We start from the raw sequence: 20501 nt of genomic DNA, 5'->3' as shown, positions 1-20501 counted from the left end.
AGAAGTGGTATGCATGGAGCTGCCTGAGAATTGCAAATAGATGTCAGTAACACCATGAACCCAACCAGTGGCGCTGCTGAAAACCGACAGCACTCTCACAACAGAAAACAGCAACGAGCCTCTTCGCCGGCCAGATTCCGGGATATTAACTCGAGACCTTCCATCAAGACATCGCTGGCTGGCAAAGCCAATGCACTGAAGCAGGGTTACCACCCCGGCCGGATTCCCAGCCAAGCTGCTGCAACCGCTAAAGACAAGTCAAACAGACCAGCGGCAACTGTCCGCCCCTTTGGTGCTGAAAGGGAGGTCGCGGCTACGCCCCATGACGGCGCCGGAGAGGAGGGAGAGCAGAACGCGGCGCCGAACCTCGCAAAAAGTGGCCGCGCACCGGGTGCTGCCGAGATCCCAGCAGTAGCGGCGCCGCCGCCACCGCCACCGCCGCCGCAGCCGGTGGGTGGGGGCGGGGAGCCGCGCGGAGACGGCGGCGAGCGGCCGGGACGCGCCGGTGCGGGAGCGGCGCCGCCCAGCGTGGGCAAGGCGCTGTCCAGCGTTGCCGCGATGCACACCAAAGGTGCAGCCGAGCCGGATGAGAGGGCGGCGGGAGACGCCAACATGGAGGCGATGACGGAGCAAGAAGAAAGCCTGCAGAATGAGATCGAGAAACTGCGCTCGGAAAACCTGGGCCTCAAGGTAGGCTTCCGCTTTTGTTTCGGTGCGTTGCGGAGATGGGCTGGGGGTGTAGGTGAGGAGGGGGGGAGGTACATTAATTTGTGTTAATGCAACAAGATGACAAGACGACCCGAATATTTGGGGCACTGAGAGTCAGTTCTTTTGGGCCCCATTTCGCTGGGAAAGGTGATGTTGACAAATTCCAAACGCAGCCATTGTGTTCGGGAAACGCCTGTCGCAGATTGCAAAGGGGCTTTTCTTTTGCCTATTATACCCTTTTTATCTCTTCATTTGCGTTTATTTTTCTATTATTATTGAAGTCGATTTTTTTTAAGTGAAAGCTTTGCTTTGGCAGAACGAAATCGAGGAGATGCGAACCGAGATGGATGAGATGAGGGACAGTTTCTATGAGGAGGACGCCTGCCAGCTGCAGGACCTCCGGCGAGAGCTGGAGCGGGCCAACAAGAACTGCCGGATCCTGCAGTACCGCCTGCGTAAGACCGAGAGGAAGAGGATGAGGTTCGCTCAGACCGGCGAGATGGACAACGAGCTCCTGAGAAGTCTGGAACAAGACCTTAAGGTCAACTCACTTCCAATCTGTCACATGCCACTAGGTCGCTGAAGTTATTAAATACAAATAGAGTTTGGCATCTTAGAAGTAAAGCACTTCTAACCAATTTGCACCCATTTTAAGGTAGTTACTCGTCTTTATTTTCTCCAACAGTGAAACATCGCACTTACTGCTGTCATCCATTACAGGTTGCCAAAGATGTATCTGTCCGACTGCACCACGAATTGGAAAACGTTGAGGAAAAACGCACCAAAACTGAGGAAGAAAATGAAGCCTTGCGTCAGCAGTTAATAGAGGCTGAAATTACCAAGCAAGCTTTACAGAATGAGCTAGACAAAATAAAAGAGGCAAGTAGTTGTGATCACTGTTTATGTGTAAAAAGTTCATAAAAGTAAGAAGTCATATGCCTTTCATATCCTTAGATGTCAACTATGGTGACCTTGGTGATGGAGGAGGAACATTACACATATATCTTTAACTTTAAACTGATTTTTTAGTAGAACTTGCGATTTTCTTTTTAGAAAGTACCCTGTGTGTATATAAAAGTAGTTTACAAAGATGTGACGGTTGCTTGACCTAGGGCTACACATTTTTCAGATTACAGACGTGTTAAACATTCACACAAGAAAATTGTTTATAAACCTAGGGCTTGTTTTTCACGTCAGGTCCTTCTTGTACAAATACTAAATGATTTTGCAAGTGTGTGCCATGAGGTCCAGGGGATGTAAATAAGATTGAATTCTTATTTTTAGTTTTGCTATTGATTTTCTAAAGTTGTTTGCCTTGTGCCCAAAAGGAGGTGACAAGTCATGGACTAACCTGTGCCAGTTTGGTGCAGGTGCCAATTTAGCAGTGGGTCCAATCTGCATGTAAGTGGATGCCAGACTGATCATGACGGTGGTAGCAGTTTTGACAATCTAAACAAGGCAGGAACTCCTGCAAGTACAAATATAAAATGTTACTGGTTTATGTTCAGTTGATTTGCCTTTAGAAGAACTATTGTGTGCTACCTCAGGAACCAGGACCTGAATTAAGCAGGTTATCAGATAAAAATTGCAAAAGCTGAAAAAGAAAGTGACATATTAATGTTAGTGATTTTTAGCTTGAAAGAAAAGTTCATGATCATCTGTTTAAAAACTGAAGAGAACTTATATTGTCACAATGTACTTAGTGCCTAAATACTTCATTTGATTTGAGTCCTTTGGTGCTTTTTTTTTTACTCCATTAGAGTCATAGAGAAGTACACCACAGAAACAGGACCTTTGGCCCATCTAGTCCATGCCAAAACCATTGAAACTTCCAACTCCCATCAACCTGCACCAGGACCATAGCCCTCCATACCCCTACTATCTGTTTACCTCTCCAAACTTCCCTTAAACGTTGAAATCAAGCTTACATACACCGCTTGCAGTGGCAGCTCATTTCACACTCTCATGACCCTCTGAGTGAAGAAGTTTCCCCTCATGTTCTCCTTAAGCTTTCACTTTTTGCCCTTAAGCCATGACATCTGGTTGTAGTCCCACCTAACCTCAGTGGAAAAAGCCTGTTTGGACTTGCCCTACCTATTCCCCTCGTAATTTTGTATACCTCTATCAAATCTCCTCTCAGTCTTCTACGTACTAAAGAATAGAGTCCTAACCTATTCAGTCTTTCCTTATAACTCATGTCCTCCAGATCCTGTAGTATCCTTGTAAATTTTGTCTGTATTGTTTCAACTTTATTTACATCTTTCCTGTAGGTAGGTGACCAAAACTGCACACAATACTACAAATTACTCCTTACCAATGTCTTATACAACTTCAACATAACATCCTATGTCTTGTACTCAATACTTTTATCAATGAAGGCCAATGTGCCTTAAGCTTTCTTTAAGACCCTATCTACCTGTGACGCCACTTTCAGTGTATTCCCAGATCCTTTGTTCTATCACACTCCTCAGTGGCCGACCATTCACTGTATAAGACCTACCCTGGTTGGTCCTACTTAAGTGCAAAAATTTAGAGCTGATTTGTCTTTAAAACAAAACCAATTATAAGTTTTTAAAAAACACTCCAGAATGAGGAAATAGAGGTTTATGTGGGAAAAAAAGTGAATAATAACATTAATATTCATATTAATTGATTTAAATTATTTAAATTAAATACTGGCTGAAATGAACTAATTACTCCGCTGTGGAGGAAAATCATCTCAACACGATCAGTCCTGCAGAAGGGTCTCGGCCTGAAATGTTGACTGTTTATTTGCATGGACACTGCTGACCTGCTGAGTTCCTCCAGCATTTTGTGTTTTGCTTTGGATTTCCATCATCTGCAGAATTTCTTGTGTTTCTGAAAATGTTGATGTTTTTGATGCAAACAATTTATAAATGAATATTTATATATGGAGGATAGGAATGGGGTTTTTTTTAAAAAAGGGCTAAGTCCAAATCAATTTAATGACCAATTAATGGAATAGTCACTATTCCAAGGTTGGTTCTGAAAATCAAAACAAAACCTGCAAATATTTGAAATCTAAAAAAACTTTGACTTGAAAGATTAGCCCTGTTTCTCTTCCAATAGATGCAACCATGACCTACTGAGTACTTTTAGCATTTCTGTTTTTTTGCTGCCACATGTCAGTCTTGCCCTTTAGACTGATTAATTTCAGAAACATGAAGTGGATTTAACTTGAATTGCTGGGTCAAAATGGGGAAAATAAAATTGCTACTTTTGTTAGATGTAAGTGTTTAACTTTCTTAATCAGAAAGAAAACTGACTATTTTCTATAAATTCCCTCCTATTTATCCAGTGGTTAAAATGAAAATGACCCCGATTTGATTTCTCTTTTGTCAGTAAAATGCTAGAAAATTTGTTCACCTAACAGATCTCTAAATTTACAAACTGACACAAAGGAAGTACAACTGAAACAAAGGTTATTGGGAGAGGAAAAAAATTAAAAAAATAAGCTCTGTGAGCCCACTCCAATGGCCAATGAAATGCCTTAATGTTACTGATGCATATTGTACCCTGATTCTCCGAGGAGTCTACATAGAAGCCAAAGTATTATTTAATGTTAAATTTCCTTGGAAGTATTGTTATTTTATATTTAACTGTTGACTATCAGCAGTAATCACAGAAATTATTGTCTTGTGTTGCTAATTGGAGGAAGAATAGATAAAGGAGATGCAGTGTGCACAAGCTGCCTGTAGATTATATTTAGATGAGATCTTTCGTTTCTCTTTTCACCTTCCTGCTGTTCTCCTGTTTTATTTGGATAAAATGTGCAGCTATTTGTCCACTCTAAAGCCATCACATCGCTGCTAAAGTTTATAGCCTGGAACTGAGCACCATACTGCAGTCATGGGCAAACCAGTGTTTTATGTCTCTGTGCCTCCAGTTATAAGGTCTGGTATTCGGTTTGCTTTTGTTAACCATTATCTCATTCTGTGCTAGGGTTTTCGATTACAACGCTTGTAGGCTCACAGATTTTGGTTGTTTTCCTTTCAAAATTGTGCTTTTTATTTTATATTACATCTCCTCATTTTTTTTCAACTAAAGACTGTTTCTCAAAATAAGTTTCATCTGTCATCTGTCCATTAGCTTGGATATCTCTGCGAAATCTATTACTGTTCTCTTCACTGTGCATTATACCCAAGTTTTTGTATCCACAGATTTGAAATTGGGCTTAGTTCGCCTTTAATATGCATTAATGTCAGGGTTGTGTAAAAAGAGCTACCTTTTAATCAGGACCACGATGGAGGTTTGAAAAGCAGAGTTTTACAGCAGTTACTCTGAGTTGAGGAGCGACCTATTAGTAAGAGGCAGTGCATAAAAAAAGCTACCTCTCAGTCATGCCTGCAATTCAAAGGTTTAAAAAGCAGAGCTTTGCGACAGTTTTCTCTGAGTTGGATGATCGATGTAGGTGGTGCGTAAAGAGAGCTACCTTTTAATCGGGGGCGGGGGGGTGATTGAGATTTTGAAGGCAGAGTTTCTTGGTAGTTTCTCTGAGTTGCGAAGCGACCAATTAACGAGGGATTCATTTGAAAGCGCCAATAAAAATAATTCAGGTGCTAGTGGTGCGGCCATTCTTTTTAGTGTACCAGTCTTCAGAGTGGCTTCGGCTCATTAGACTTGAGGTGAGGTGAAATGTCTTGAAGTTACTCTCTCTCTGCTGTTACTTGTTCATTCTTCATCTGTTAGGGCATAGTAGTTCAGTGAGAATGGCTCCAGGGGCAGCGTTTTGTACTGTATGTGGGATGTGGGAAGTCTGGGAGACTGGAGGTCTCATTTGTACCAGGTTACCAAGTTGTAGCTCCTGAGAGGAAATATTAAGGAACTGGAGCTGCAGCTCGATGACCTTCAACTCATACGGAAGAATGAGGAAGTGATAGACAGGAGCTACAGGGAGGTAGTCATCCCCCGATTACAAGAGACAGATAACTGGGTTACTGTCAGGAGATGAAGGGGAAATGCAAAGCCAGTGCAGAGTACACTTGCGGCTGTCCCCTCAATAATAATAATACAACTTTAGATATTGTTGAGGGGGATGACCTCCCAGGGGAAGCCACAGTAACTGAGTCTCTGGCACTGAGTCTGGTGCTGTGGCCCAGAAGTGCAAAGAGGTGAAGAGGACTGCAGTGTTGGTAAGAGATTCCTTAGTCAGAGGAACAGAGACAAGGTTCTGTGGGAGCAATAGATTCACCGGATGGCATGTTGCTTCCCTGGTGCCAGGATCAGGGATGTCTCGGATCATGTCCATGGCATTCTCAAGGGCAAGGGTGAGCAGCCAGAAGTCTTGGTACATATTGGCACCAATGACATAGGTAGACAAGGTGAGGAGGTCCTGAAGAGAGATTTTAAGGAGCTAGGCAGAAAGCTGAGAAACAGGAGCTCCAGGGTAGTAATCTCTGGATTGCTGCTTGTGCCATGTGCCAGTGAGGGTAAGAATAGGATGATTTGGCAGGTGAGTGCATGGCTGAGGAACTGGTGCGAGGGCAGGGGTTCAGATCTTTGGACCATTGGGATCCCTTCTGGGGAAGCTATGAGCTGTACAAAAGGACGTGTTAGACCTGAAGCCCAGGGGATCTGATATTCTTGCGGGCAAGTTGGCTAGAGTTGTTTGGGTGGGTTTAAACTCATTTATAGAAACATAGAAAACCTACAGCATAATACAGGCCCTTCAGCCCACAAAGCTGTGCCGAACATGTTCTTACTTACCTAGGGTTACCCATAGCCCTGTACTTTTCTAAGCTCCATGTATCTATCCAGGTGTCTCTTAAAAGACCCTACCGTATCTGCCTCCACCACCGTCGCTGGCAGCCCATTCCATGCACTCACCACTCTCTGCGTAAAAAAAAAACAACAACAAACAAACTTACCCCTGACATCTCCTCTGTGCCCCCTCGTGTTAGCCATTTCAGCCCTGGGGGAAAAAGCCTCTGACTATCCACATGATCAATGCCTCTCATCATCTTGTACACCTCTATGAGGTCACCTCTCATCCTCCATTGCTCCAAGGAGAAAAGGCTAAGTTCACGCAACCTATTCACGCATGCCCCCCAATCCAGGCCTTCTAAATCTCCTCTGCACCCTTTCTATGGTTTCCACATCCTTCCTGTAGTGAGGCAACCAGAACTGAGCACAGTACTGCAAGTGGGGTCTGACCAGGGTCCTATATAGCTGCAACATTACCTTTCGGCTCCTAAACTCAGTCCCATGATTGATGAAGGCCAATGCACCGTATGCTTTCTTAACCATAGAGTCAACCTGCACAGCTGCTTTGAATATCCTGTGGACATGGACTTGGACCCCAAAATCCCTCTGATCCTCCACACTGCCAAGAGTCTTACCATTAATACTATATTCTGCCATCATATTTGACCTACCAAAATGAACCACCTCACACTTATCTAGGTTGAACTCCATCTGCCACTTCTTAGCCCAGTTTTGCATCCTATCAATGTCCTATCAATGTCCCATTGTAACTTCTGACAGCCCTCCACACTATCCACAACATCCCCAACCTTTGTGTCATCAGCAAATTTACTACCCCATCCCTCCACTTTCTCATCCAGGTCATTTATAAAAATCACGAAGAGTAGGGGTCCCAGAACAGAACCCTGAGGCACACCAGTGGTCACCGGCCTCCATGCAGAATACGACCCGTCTACAGCCACACTTTGCCTTCTGTGGGCAAGCCAATTTTGGATCCACAAAGCAATGTCCCCTTGGATCCCATGCCTCCTTACTTTCTCAATAAGCCTTGTATGGGGTACCTTGTCAAATGCCTTGCTGAAATCCATATACACTACATCTACTGCACTACTTCCATCAATGTGTTTAGTCACATCCTCAAAAAATTCAATCAAGCTCGTAAAGCACGACCTGCCTTTGACAAGGCCATGCTGACTATTCCTAATCATATTTTGCCTCTCCAAATGTTCATAAATCCTGCCTCTCAGGATCTTTTCCGTCAGCTTACTAACCACTGAAGTAAGACTCACTGGTCTATAATTTCCTGGGCTATTTCAGCTTCCTTTCTTGAATAGGGGAACAACATCCACAACCCTCCAATCCTCCGAAACCTCTCTTGTCTACATTGATGATGCAAAGATCATCACCAGAGGCTCAGCAATTTCCTCCCTGGCCTCCCACAGTAGACTGGAGTACATCCCGTCTGGTTCCGGTGACTTATCCAACTAGATGCTTTCCAAAAGCTCCAGCACATCCTCTTTCTTAATATCTATATGCTCAAGCTTTTCAGTCTGCTGTAAGTCATACCTACAATCGCCAAAGTGATTATGAAGGGGGGATGGGAATCAAAATGATGGTGTGGAAGATGAGGTAGTTGGTTTACAGACAAAGGCAGTTTGTAGTGAGCCTCCTTGCAAGGGGAGGCTGCTGATAGGGCAGAATTGCAGTCAACAGGATGAGTTGTAATGTAAAAGGTGGACAAAATCAAAAAGGGTGAATACAGGATTTAAGGTGTTATATTGTGCACAGTATACACAATAAGGTAGATGAATGGGGCACAGTTACAGATGTATGATGTTGTAAGCATCACTGAATCATGACTGAAAGATGATCATAGCTGGGAGTTTAATGTCCAAGGATATCATTGTACCGAAAGGACAGGCAGGAATGCAGAGAGAGTGGCTTTGCTCTGTTGGTAAAAAATGAAATCAATTCCTTAGAAAGCAGTGACATTGGGTTGGAAGATGTTGAATAATTGTGAATAGAGCTAAGGAACTATAAAAGTAAAAAGTACAGACCCCAAAACAGTAGTAAGGATGTGGTCTACAAATTACAACACGAGATAGAAAATGCTTTCCAAAAGTGCAATGTTACAATAATCATGGGGGATTTCAATAGCAGGTAGATTGGCAAATTGAGGTTGGTACTGGATTCTAAGCGGGGGTATTTCTAGAATGCCTATGAGATGGCTTTTTAGAGCAGCTGGTGGTTGAGCCCACTAGGGGATCAGCTATTCTGGATTGGGTGTTGTACAATGAACCAGAATTGATTAGAGAGCTTAAGATAAAAGAATCCCAAGGGGCAAGTGATCATAATATAATTCAATTCACCCTGAAATTTGAGAAGGAGAAGTTGGAGTTAGATGTATCAGTATTACAGTGGAGTAAAGGGAATTACAGAGGCTTGAGAGAGGATTTGGCCAATTTGTTTGGAAAAGAACACTGGCATGGATGATGGCAGAGCAGCAATGGTTGGAATCTTTGGAAGCAATACGGAAGGCACAGGATATGTACATCCCAAACAGGAAGTAGTATTCTAAAGGCGCAAGATGACACAGCCATGGCTAACAAGAAAAGTCAAAGCCAGAATAAAAGCTAAAGGGAGGGGATATAATAATGCAAAAATTAATGGGAAGTTAGAGGATTGGGAAGCTTTTAAAAACCAACAGAACGCAGTGATGAAGGTGAAGATGGAATACAAAAGTAAGCTAGCCAATAATACTGAAAAAGATGTCAAAAGTTTCTTCAGATACATTAAGTGTAAGAGCGAGGCGAGAGTTGATATCAAACTGCTGGAAAATGATGCTGGAGAGGTAGTAATGGGGAACAACAAAATGACGTATGAACTGAGTAAGTATTTTGCGTCAGTCTTCACTGTGGAAGGCACCAGCAGTATGGTGGAAGTTCCAGGTGTCAGGGGTCATGAAGTGTGTGAAGTTATAATTACTAGGGAGAAGGTTCTTAGGAATCTGGAAGGTCTGAAGGGAGTTGAGTTACCTCGACCAAATGGTATACACCTCAGGGTTCTGAAAGAGGTGACTGAAGAGATTGTGGAGGCATTAGTAGTGATCTTTTAAAAAATCACTACATTCTGGAATGGTTCCAGAAGAATGGAAAACTGCAAATGTCACTCCACTCTTCAAGAAGGAAGTCAGGCAGAATAAAGAAAGTTTTTTGGTCAGTTAGTCTTGACCTCAATGCTTGGGAAGATGTTGGGTCAACTGTTAAGAATCTGGTTTCAGTGTACTTGGAGGCATATGATAAAATAGGCCTTAGTCAGCATGATTTCCTCAAGGGAAAAACTTGCCTGACAAATTTGTTAGAATTTGAAGAAATAACAAGGAAAGGAGTAACACTTGTACTTGGATTTTCAGAAGGCCTTTGACAAGGGGCCACACACACTGCTGCTCAACAAGCTACCAGCCCATGGTATTACAGGGAATATTCTAGCATAGATAAAGCAGTGGCTGATTGGCAGGAGGCAAAGAGTGGGAATAAAGGCAGCCTTTTCTGTTTGGCTGCCAGTGACTAGTGGTGTTCCACAGGGGTCTGTTGGGACTGATTCCTTTTACATTATGTGTCACTGATTTGGATGATGGAATTGATGGCTTTGTTGCAAATTTTGCCGACGATATGAAGCTAGGTGGAGGGGCAGGTAGAGAGGCTACAGGAGAATGAACAAAGAAATGGTGGGTGGAATACAGTGTCGGGAAGTATATGGACATGCAGCTTGGCAGAAGAAATGAAAGGGTTGACTATTTTCTAAATAGAGAGAAAATACAAAAATATGAGGTGCAAAGGGACTCCTTGTGCTGGAGCGGAGGACACAGCCTCAGAATAGAGGGGTGTCATTTTAAGATGGAGATGAGAAGGGATTTCTTTAGCCAGTGAGTGATGAATCTCTGGAATTCATTGCCACAGGCAGCTGTGGAGGCTAATTCTTTATGTGTTTTTAAGGCAGATGGTGATAGATTCTTGCTTTGTCAGGACATGAAGGGATCCAGGGAAAAGGCAAGAAATTGGGACTGAGAGGGAAATGGATCAGCTATAGTGAAATGGCGGATCAGACTCGATGGGCAAATGGCCCAATTCTGCTCCTATATCTTATGGTTGAGTGGTCTTATTAAAAGCAGCATAGTTCCCTCCAGTCTGAAAAAGTGTTTCTTTTTTGCTATTATTCTCTAGTTCCTGTTATCTAGCCAAATTTCTGTCTGTGGTGTTGCAGAGCCTGTTAATTTGTGGAATCAATTTGTGTTAAATACATAGATAAACAGTGGAGTCAGCAGGTCGGGCAGCATCCATGGAAACAAGTCAATGTTTCGGGCCAGAACCCTTCGTCAGGACTGAAGAGGGAAGGGGCAGAGGCCCTATAAAGAAGGTGGGAAGGAGAAGGCTGGTAGGTTCCAGGTGAAAAACCAGGAAGGGGAAAGATAAAGGGGTGGGGGCGTGGAAGCAGGGAGGTGATATGCAGGAAAGGTGAAGAAGGAATAGGGGAAAATACAATGGATAGTAGAAGGAGGCGGGACCATGAGGGAGGTGATAGGCAGCTGGGAGAGGGGGCAGAGTGAAATAGGGATAGGGGAAGGGAGGGGGAGGGAATTAGCGGAAGTTGGAGAATTCTATGTTCATATCAAGGGGCTGGAGACTACCTAGACGATATATGAGGTGTTGCTCCTCCAACCTGAGTTTAGCCTCATCATGGCAGTATGGACATATCTGAATGGGAATGTGAAGCAGAGTTGAAGTGGGTGGCTATTGGGAGATCCTGTCTGTTTTGGCGGATGGAGCGGAGGTGCTTGACGAAGCGGTCCCCCAATCTACGTCAGGTTTCACCGATGTAGAGGAGGCCGCACTGGGAGCACTGGATGCAATAGATGACCCCAACATGGCCTCCTCAACTGCCATGATGAGGCTAAACTCAGGTCAGAGAAGCAACACCTCATATACTGTCTAGGTAGTCTTCAGCCACTTGGTATAAACGTAGAATTTTCCAACTTCCGGTAATTCCCTCCCCCTTCCTTCCTCTATCTTTATTTCACTCTGCCCCCTCCCCCAGCTGCCTATCACCTCTCTCATGGTTCCGCCTCCTTCTACTACCCATTGTGTTTTCCACTATTCCTTCACCTTTCCTGCCTATCACCTCCCTGCCTCCCCTCTCCCAGCCCTTTATCTTTCCCCTTACTGGTTTTTCACCTGGAACCTACCAGCCTTCTCCTTCCCATCCTCCCCCCACCTTCTTCATAGGGCCTCTGCCCCTTCCCTCTTCAGTCCTGACGAAGGGTTCCGGCCTGAAACGTTGACTGATCGTTTCCATGGATGCTGCCCGACCTGCTGAGTTCCTCCAGCGTATTGTGAGTGTTGCTTTGACCCCAGCATCTGCAGAGTATTTTGTGTTAACAGTAGAGTCAGTGCATGCCAGGGTAGTTGGAATTGATGAGGAAGTGAGAGCAGTTAGCCTATAGGGTACTGTGGTGCAATGGAGCTGATGGACATGCTCTTAGAGGTGGCATTTACATGACACACCAAAAGCCCTCCTGTGTCGAAGAAATTTTGAGAAATATCAAGGTTGTTATCTAGCATTTTGACCAACATCTTTTGGAAATGTACCACTTTATTTGGTTTTCCTCCTTAATCTTTTCTCTTTGACCTTTAGGAAGCTCCAGTAAGTTAATTGAACTCATGTACTTTTAGCAAATTCGTGGTCACTTTTCCTACTCAATGCATGTGTGTCCATGTCCTTGATAATTGTGTCCCTAGTTATTGTTTCTGAAACAGACTCCACCACAAGTGTCCATTTGGTTTCTGGTCTGTAATTATTGGGAATATCCACACCCCCACCATTTTGAACAAGTGTCACCTTTGCCATTTTGCAACTAGGGAGGGTTGTACTGTCACTTGAGCAAAATGGACAAAGGATGCAGCATCCTGAATGTACGCAAGTTTGGAAAATTATGCAAGAGCCTCCTCCCATGGCCTGGTTTTCATTTTTATTTTATTTTTACTGTATCTAGTTTCTAACTTTTTGATCATTAAGCAGCTCTAATTTCTTTAATTTTCCTATCTTTCACTGTCATGGAGTTCTAGATTTCAGCTGAAACACTTCCTGTTTTAAAGGCGTCCCAATTCTTCCATTGCCTCATGGACAGATGCATTTACAATAGAAAGATTTGTGAGGACTGTATCAAATAGATTTTTTTTTCTGTCATAATTCTTCTCTTGTAATCTACCACAGTCTCAGTCTGGCAGTTGTATCTTTCAGGTCTTAGTCAGTTCAGTCAGGGAACTGACACTCCCGACATATTTTACATTGATGGATACATTCTGTGCCCATGCTTCCCTTAAGAGTTTCCTTTGAAAATTTAGTAGGTGTGCTGAGGAAGGATGGATGATTTCCTCATCCTTGCTTTACCTGATGCTAGGAAACTCCATGGCATTATCATCATGTACATTGGTGGGGTTGTACTGTCACTTGTCCAAAATGGTTGAGATTTTGGCTGAACGGAATGACCCTGTGAGTGTGACAGTGTCTGAGATAAATATCCCAATGATTAATGAAAGGAAACAGTTCTGATCATATCATGTCTGTTGTCAAACCCAGCCCCACATTTTAGGTCCACTTTAAGTTCTCTTTATATTCTTTTTGCTATGAATTCCCAGAAATGTTTAATCCTAGAGCTGTGGTTTACCCAAATGGAACATGTCAACAGACAACAGCAAGTTATGTTTATATTTTATCTTCAGTGTACAAGATTAAGTTTAAGGTGGCTTCAGTGCACAGAAATGGAAGCCAAAGGGGAAGGATAATCAAAAATTGGGTGAAAGAGCTGAGTTTTCTAGAGTGTTAAGGAAGTGAACAGGAAATTTGCATGTTAAGATTTAATATCCAGTGACATGAGCGTCAATGAGGCATTGAATACAGTAATCTGAAACTGATGGGATCTGAGTACAGAGATGGAAGGACTGCGAGCCAGCACAGAACAAGGACAGATATAAATAATGAATAGACTCATGTGGGAAAGCCAATTGGATGATAAAAGGGTTTTGAAGAGCGAAGGCTGAAAAGTAACACAAGGTTTTCAGCTAAGTCGAAGCACCCATTCTTCTCAAGGTAGGAGAGGAGAATATGAGCTGTATGACAAAGAAGTTATGAGTTTGAAGTTCAGTTCAATTACCAAATACATCTTAAGATGTGTTTTAACCTGAGATGATGATCATTTGTAAGAAAACAATTTGTTGGAAATTTATGGGGTAAAAATGGGAAAGAAGATGGTAGTTTCAGCTTTCTAATGACCTTAAACTTTTTTCTTGTATTGGATGAAGAGCAAAGAATTAAGGGAATTAAAAGATATGTTGGGGAGAGGGAGAGAGTTGGGTATAATTGATGCATATGTGAGTACTTTCTCAGTGTCTTTATTGGATATCGCTAAGACATCAGGTGAAGACTGAAAGAGGGATGATAATAGAAACCATGACAAAAAATGCCTTGGTTTATAGTTGGATAGGTAAGAAGAGTGTGGCAGGGATTCCTGTTACTTTGCTGAGTCTTCAGTTGATTTGTTTGGTGAGTCTGTAGTGTTTTTATTTTTATTGCATTTTTCTTGCAGTTTAACTTATGCTTATGTATATTTTTATACAATCACCTTTATGTGTTTAATTGTTCAGGGAATCTTCAGTAATTGTAGTGTAGCCGATTCTGTATTCTTCTAAAAATTTCTCTGCAGCCTGTATCACGCCAATGACCTGACTATTTCATCAGTGATTATCACTGGAATGTGGTTTGTCTTTCTAGTCTGAGCTAGTTCTTAGTATAAAACAACCACAACAACTTTGTTCTTTCTTTTTCTTTGTTCTTCTTCCCTTTCTCTCTTTCTCTGCAGTAGAGGAAGTTGAATTTCCATTATTTTCATTGTTATGAGAACCTAATACAACAGCTGTAATCTCAAGATTTATTTTTGACTTCCGAAGAACCTTTTGGATCAAAGCATCTCCGCATCCAAAACATTGATAATTTAAATACAGTGGATTCTGGTTAATTGGGACACATTGTGACCAACACATTTTGGCCCAAATTTCTCGATCTCGACCCGAAACATCGGCCGTTTATTCATTTCCATAGATGCTGCCTGACCTGCTGAGTTCCTCCAGCATTTTGTGTATGTTGCTTTGGATTTCCAGCATCTACAGAATCTCTCATGTTTATGATTTGCTTCTCAGCCTTTGATGCCTGTCTAGTTGAAGATATTGGTAGTGGTAAGTCGACAAAATGTCTTTTTCAGTCTCCTTCGGTATTGTGCTTCATTGTCTCCATTTCTGCTTTTAACACACCTGCCTCTTACTATCATTCAAAGTTTAGTTTTAGACTTCCTACTTTCACTCTTCATTTATTTTTCATCTCAACACAGCTTATATTTATTCATGTTGGCTTTTCTCAATACAGTTTATATTTACTCTTATAGCCTTGTATCTCCCCACTTTGACTTCATCAATTTCCTTTATTTTGTTTCTGTTGCTTCCACTGCACTTTTCATCTCTCTCTGCTGCTTTATTGGACATGCCAGCTGGTGAGTGCAGGAGAACAACGTGCAGATAATTAACAGCCTTTCAAATGCTTGATGGGGAGTATAGTGGAGTTGGGAATGAACTGCTGAGATAAAAACCTGACATGTGGGTTAATGCTAAAAATTAAAACCTGGGTGCTGATCTTTGCATTTATCTACCAATGCTAGCATTGAAAATGAATACCAAACTGCAGGTGCCATAGAATTTAAGTGCTGATGTGTGAAAGTGATCTTTTTTTGCATTTTTATCCTCAAACTCCGATTCATTGTTTAAATAATTTGCATGTTATTCACTGAAACAAAATTCAGTATGTTAGTACATTTATAAATGAGATTTGATAAATTTGTTATGTAGGAAATTATCAGGGCATAGATGGTAGAGATAACTAAACATTGTTTTATTTTAGAAGTAAATTGGCACTGCAGAAGGAAACAAATGCTACCAGTGCTGTTTGGATGCAGATCCGGTTGCCTGCACTAGCTTACTGCCATAATTCCACTGTTTTTCAGCTTTGCACTTCCTGCTAGCTAAAACAACAAATAGACCGTTAAATGATCGTTGTCATCAAGCTGAAGAGAGAAACTTAGTATAAAATCATTTGGGAACACCATTGCCACTATCGTGGAGTTAGTGATGTGTGATATGTGTAGTTTAGTCAGTATTGGTCACATCTTGGTGGAAGAAATGAATATAAATCATCTTTACGTCAGTGAAGTTAAGGCCTATTAATGTTCTGCACCGGAATAATTTATAATTTAGTTTTAAACAGTTTTGTAGATCCATACAAACCATGGGGCACCCTATTTACTGAGGTAATTAAATATTATTGAGTGTTTTGTTAATTTTTAACTTATCACTCTCTAGCTCTCTCATTTTCTCCCTTTTCTATCCAATCCAACCAATCTAATATAAATCCTAATGATTTATATATATAAAAAAGCTCTTTACAGTTCTAAGTTCCTTAAATCCATTTAGCTGTCACTGTTATCATTATTAATCTCGGCTATTTCTACTCCCATCCTGCACTTCCATCTTGAAGATTAATATTAGCCATCTAGATGGGTGTTTAAAGCACATTAATTGCTTTTTAGAAATCACCCTTGTCGCAGTTTTCATCAGTTTAACTGTTGGAAATTTAAACGTAATACCTCACCTTATACTGAGTTCACGCTGTGGCACTGGCTTCGTATTTTAGATTTTTGGCAAGGCAACTTAATGTGCTTGATCACTGTCTTGGCTTATTGAGCTGCACTTAAAGACCAATTGATCGTACTGTCCACATTTTCCTCCTTCTGCCTTGTACTAAAGCTACAACTATTTGCTGATTTAAAAGTGCACTTATTAAAATTAACTGCTGTATAACTGATTAACCTTGATTTCTTTGAGTTTTATTGAAATTTTCCTGTTTGTATCATCAGCATAATTTGAAATAGTTCAGATTTTGTTTGGGTGTTGTACTACCCAAATGATCTAGGAACAATATTTGAACTATATCAACCAACACAGCATTGAAAAGTGTGGAAAAAATCGTATTGCTGCATTTCAAGTCAAAAGAGGTGATTTCACTAAATACTATTTTCCATATTAAATATAATAAAGATAGAATTAATAAATTGAACTTTTTTGATACCACTGATCATGGATTTATGTTGATTTATGAATAGCAGGACTGCACAGTTTTTTAATTTTGCTGGAAATTGAGGATTTTGAGGCTCAGTCTGTGGCCTGCTCGGGCTGCTCAATATTTTGTGTCTGTGGACTCGCTTTTGTTCTAAATGCTATTTGCTTATTTTTATTGTTCACACAATCTTTTTTTTTCTCTGCACATTGGGTGTTCGTTGGTCTTTTTTATGGGTTCTTTTGGTTTCTTTGTTTAGTGGCTGCCCGTAAGGAGACGAATCTCAAGGTTGTATAATGTATACATCCCTTGATAATACCATAAATGTACTTTGAACTTCATTTGGCTTCCTTTTATCAAGATAAGACAACAGGGTGACCCTTTGATGTGACAAGAATGAACATTAAATTTTCCTGAATGCTATTGCTATCTCTTTGATTTGGAAATTAAAGAAGAAAAACTCAGTTTATTAAAGAAGAGAGACGCATAGCAAGACAAATATGTGACCGGAATGAACATTAAATATCTATGAAGTAAATTTGAAGGAATCGGGCTTGCTGGGTTGGGTCTGGAATTAAATATCCGATGTAATGATGGATTTGGCCTTGAATAATCACAGAAGGATTCCATCAATTCCTAGTTGGAATGACTTCTTTGGCACCAAAGGATGTCATTTGGAAGAGGCAATTGCATTGTCTGATGTTCTTCCTGAACTCGTTTGCAATAGGATCATCATTGCTGTACAAATTGAGGAGTTCATTAGGTAGAGGCTGCAAATTGCCTACCCTGACCTTTCTCTTCATACACCAGAAATGTGCGGTTTCTCCAGTGAATAGGAAGGCACGACAGTAGGGGCATACTCTGGTCATCGAACCAACATCAGCAGAAATGTGACGGTATGCGAGTCGTGCATTTTGCCTTGCTCTTCCTATGTCGAGGTATTGCTGTCAAAAGCGGCCATTGTCGTCTTCAGCAACTCTCGCAATAATTACTCGTGCCGCATATTCTCAAGTTGATCTTTCCTTTTCTCTTCTATCTCTTCCTCTCTCCTCCTCCTCTGCCTGTTTTTGTCATTCTGGAGACATGCATCCCTTTCATCCTTCATCTCTTCATCTCTTCTACTATTTGTTCTTTCTCTCTGATCCTGGAGTCGTGTGGCCCTGGCCTGATTGGATTCTTGTTCTCTCCTCCGTCTGTGCCTATAGTTGTCATTTTGGAGACGTGTATGCCTGTCCTCCTCCGTCTCATCTTTTTTGTCCTGACTCTTTGATCCTGTAGTCGTGTGGCCCTGGCCTCATCCGATTCTTGTTCTCTCCCACTCCTTGCCGCTTCCCAACGACGTATGGCGTCATCTCTTGACCGTAATGTCTCCCTTCTCTTTCCACGTGACATAATTAGGCTATCCATATATTTTTGCCCTAATGCTTGATAGAAGATAGGAAGCAGTAACACCAAAGCCTCCAAGCTGCTGAGGCTGGCCGTGCGCATGTGTCGGGCTGTGGCGTCCCGATTTCCATGATGCTCGATCGGGTCTCGGGTGAAAGGCAGCCTGTTGATTTTTGGCGAATAAACAATTTTATACGAATATATAACCCTGCACTTTGCTTGCATTCTGTAAGTTAGCGCATTTTAATTCAATTTAGCCAAAAAAAGTGCTGCTGTAATGCACTGTTTGCGCTAATTGGAGGTCACAAACAGACAGAGAGAGCATGAGAGTTTTAGTAGTATATAGATGGTATCTTCCTTCGAGTATCCTCCTTGCTGCATTTATCAAATAAAGCCTTTTTTCTGTCTCAGAAACCTTAGAAATACACCTTGTGCTAATGTGCCAATTTTTCATTTTCTTCACCAGCTATCATTTGAATAACAATGCCAGTTAGCATCAAATTTTGTATAACTGCACTGGTGACTTGTGTGTGCAAGGAAGTGCCTGAGCTCATCCCGAATTGAACTTTTGCAATGAGCAGAGAGTGAGGGCTCATTCTAACAGCCTATGATGGTGATTTGAATCTATGTTGGAATTGTAAAGTTCAAGTCTAATCTGTTGCTTCACACAGCTCCCCGTTACTGCCAAAATAGAACAGAACTGCTCTGTATTACTTCCAGCTCTAAACTGGCATGTATTAACTTGCTGGATGTGAGAAATGTAGGCAGGGTTACCAGACCTTCTTTGAAGATGATGATGAGCTGCCCTGAGGTGTGGCATGGCAGCTTAGCAGTTAGTGCAACATTTGACAGCGCCAGCGATCACTGATCGGTGTTCAACTCCCACTGCTGCCTGTAAAGCGTTTGTATATTCTCCCTGTGACTGAGCGGGTTTTCCTCTGGGTGCTCTGTTTTCCTTCCATATTCCCAAGGCGTATGGGTTAGGGGTTAGTAAGTTGTAGGCATGCTATGTTGGCGCCAGAAGCATGGCAACACTTGCGGACTGCCCGCTTGACATAGATGCGACCGATGTATTTCACTGTATAATTTTGTTTTTTTGATGTACATGTGACAAATAAAGCCAATCTCCCTAACAGCTGCTGAAGAAGGTAACCAATCTGCATAACTGAGTAGCTTCCTTGTCCACATCAGAGAACGATAAAGAGTTTGTTCCCCATCAGACCTTAGTGCAACAGATTGGGATTTTATAATAAGATGCTAATGAGAGTAACGCTATGGACTCCCAGATTTATTAATTAGCAATTTACTATTGCCAACTGCTGTGTCTCCTTATCATTGGCATAATTGGTCTTCTAATCTTTCATTGTTTTAATTGCATTGTGTGTTAGAATTGTATGCGCCCAATAATAGTTGGGCCTTCGACTCTCCCTGTGATCTCTCACTTTTTGGTTGAAGCACGTATTACTTTTGAGGGTGATTTGGGTTTAAATACTTGAGCTTTGTAGCACTAACATGTTAAGACCAATTACTAAAGGGTTAAAGGTAAATACACCACCACAAAATACTGTATTCCAAATACGAAATATAAACGAGTGTGTTGAAAATATTCTTCTGGTAACATAAAACTCCAAGTGAATTATGTTTCGCCTGATGTGATGAAACTGACCTGCTGAAAATTCCCCCTGCTTCGTGTTATTATTATTAATGAACTCTAACTGGAACGTATCTATTTATAATAGAAGAACTACTTTATACTGAAACTCTCAGATTCAGTAACATCTTGGCACGTTTGCTATTGTTGCTGATATTTTTTCTCCTTATTTTGTTTCTCTTCTGGGCTGTTGAGAGCAACTGAAGTTTGCAGAGGTTCTGCGCTTTCCCTGCAGAAGTACAGAAGTGCTGAGAGGGGTAATCAGTCAGCCGTGATGAAAAGGCAGAGCAGACTCAGCGGGTTGAATGGCCTTATTGGGCTCCTGTGTCTTACTGGCTTACAGAACGGTAGAGCAGTGGTTAGCACAACGGTTTACAGTCCCAGCGACCCGGGTTCAATTCCCGCTGCTGCCTGTTTGTACTCTCTCCCCGTGGCTGCATGGATTTCTTCGGGTGCTCAGGTTTCTTCACACAATCCAAAAGTAGGTTAATTGAGCATTGTAAATTGTCCTGTGATTAGGCCAGGGGATTGCTGGATAGTGCGGCTCGAAGGTCTGGAAGGGCCTGTTCCGCGTTGTAGCTCAGTAAAACAAACAGGCAAACAAATCAGAGAAAGTGCGTAGTGATAGCTTGCTATTTTCACTCCTGTCCACCATTGCTGTTCAGGAGGGCTTGGAATTCCTGGCAAGGCATCTCAAGCTGTTCTGTAGGCAAGAGATCACTGAGTGGCACTGTTGCTTAAAGGACTTGTCAGTGTCACTGTAGAGATTCTGGTTCTCAAAATTTCTGATGGTGAATTCTGTACTTGTTTCCACAAA

The 20501-nt window shown here is 41.9% G+C and overlaps 1 protein-coding gene across 2 annotated transcripts in view; it reads left to right on the top strand.

Annotated features, from left to right (window-relative positions):
• Window positions 1-20501, top strand: part of LOC134338512 (microtubule cross-linking factor 3-like) — an 88318-nt gene that overhangs the window by 5562 nt on the left and 62255 nt on the right. For both annotated transcript variants that reach the window (XM_063034393.1, XM_063034404.1), the window contains exons 2-4: window positions 3-690; window positions 1025-1249; window positions 1429-1587. In XM_063034393.1, the coding sequence (XP_062890463.1) occupies window positions 55-690; window positions 1025-1249; window positions 1429-1587 (1020 nt within the window). In that variant the 5' untranslated portion in view covers window positions 3-54. The remainder of the gene's footprint in view (window positions 1-2; window positions 691-1024; window positions 1250-1428; window positions 1588-20501) is intronic.

Source organism: Mobula hypostoma, chromosome 2, assembly GCF_963921235.1.
Source record: "Mobula hypostoma chromosome 2, sMobHyp1.1, whole genome shotgun sequence".
NCBI classification, from domain to species: Eukaryota; Metazoa; Chordata; class Chondrichthyes; order Myliobatiformes; family Myliobatidae; genus Mobula; species Mobula hypostoma.
This window is presented reverse-complemented; position numbering and strand designations above follow the sequence as displayed.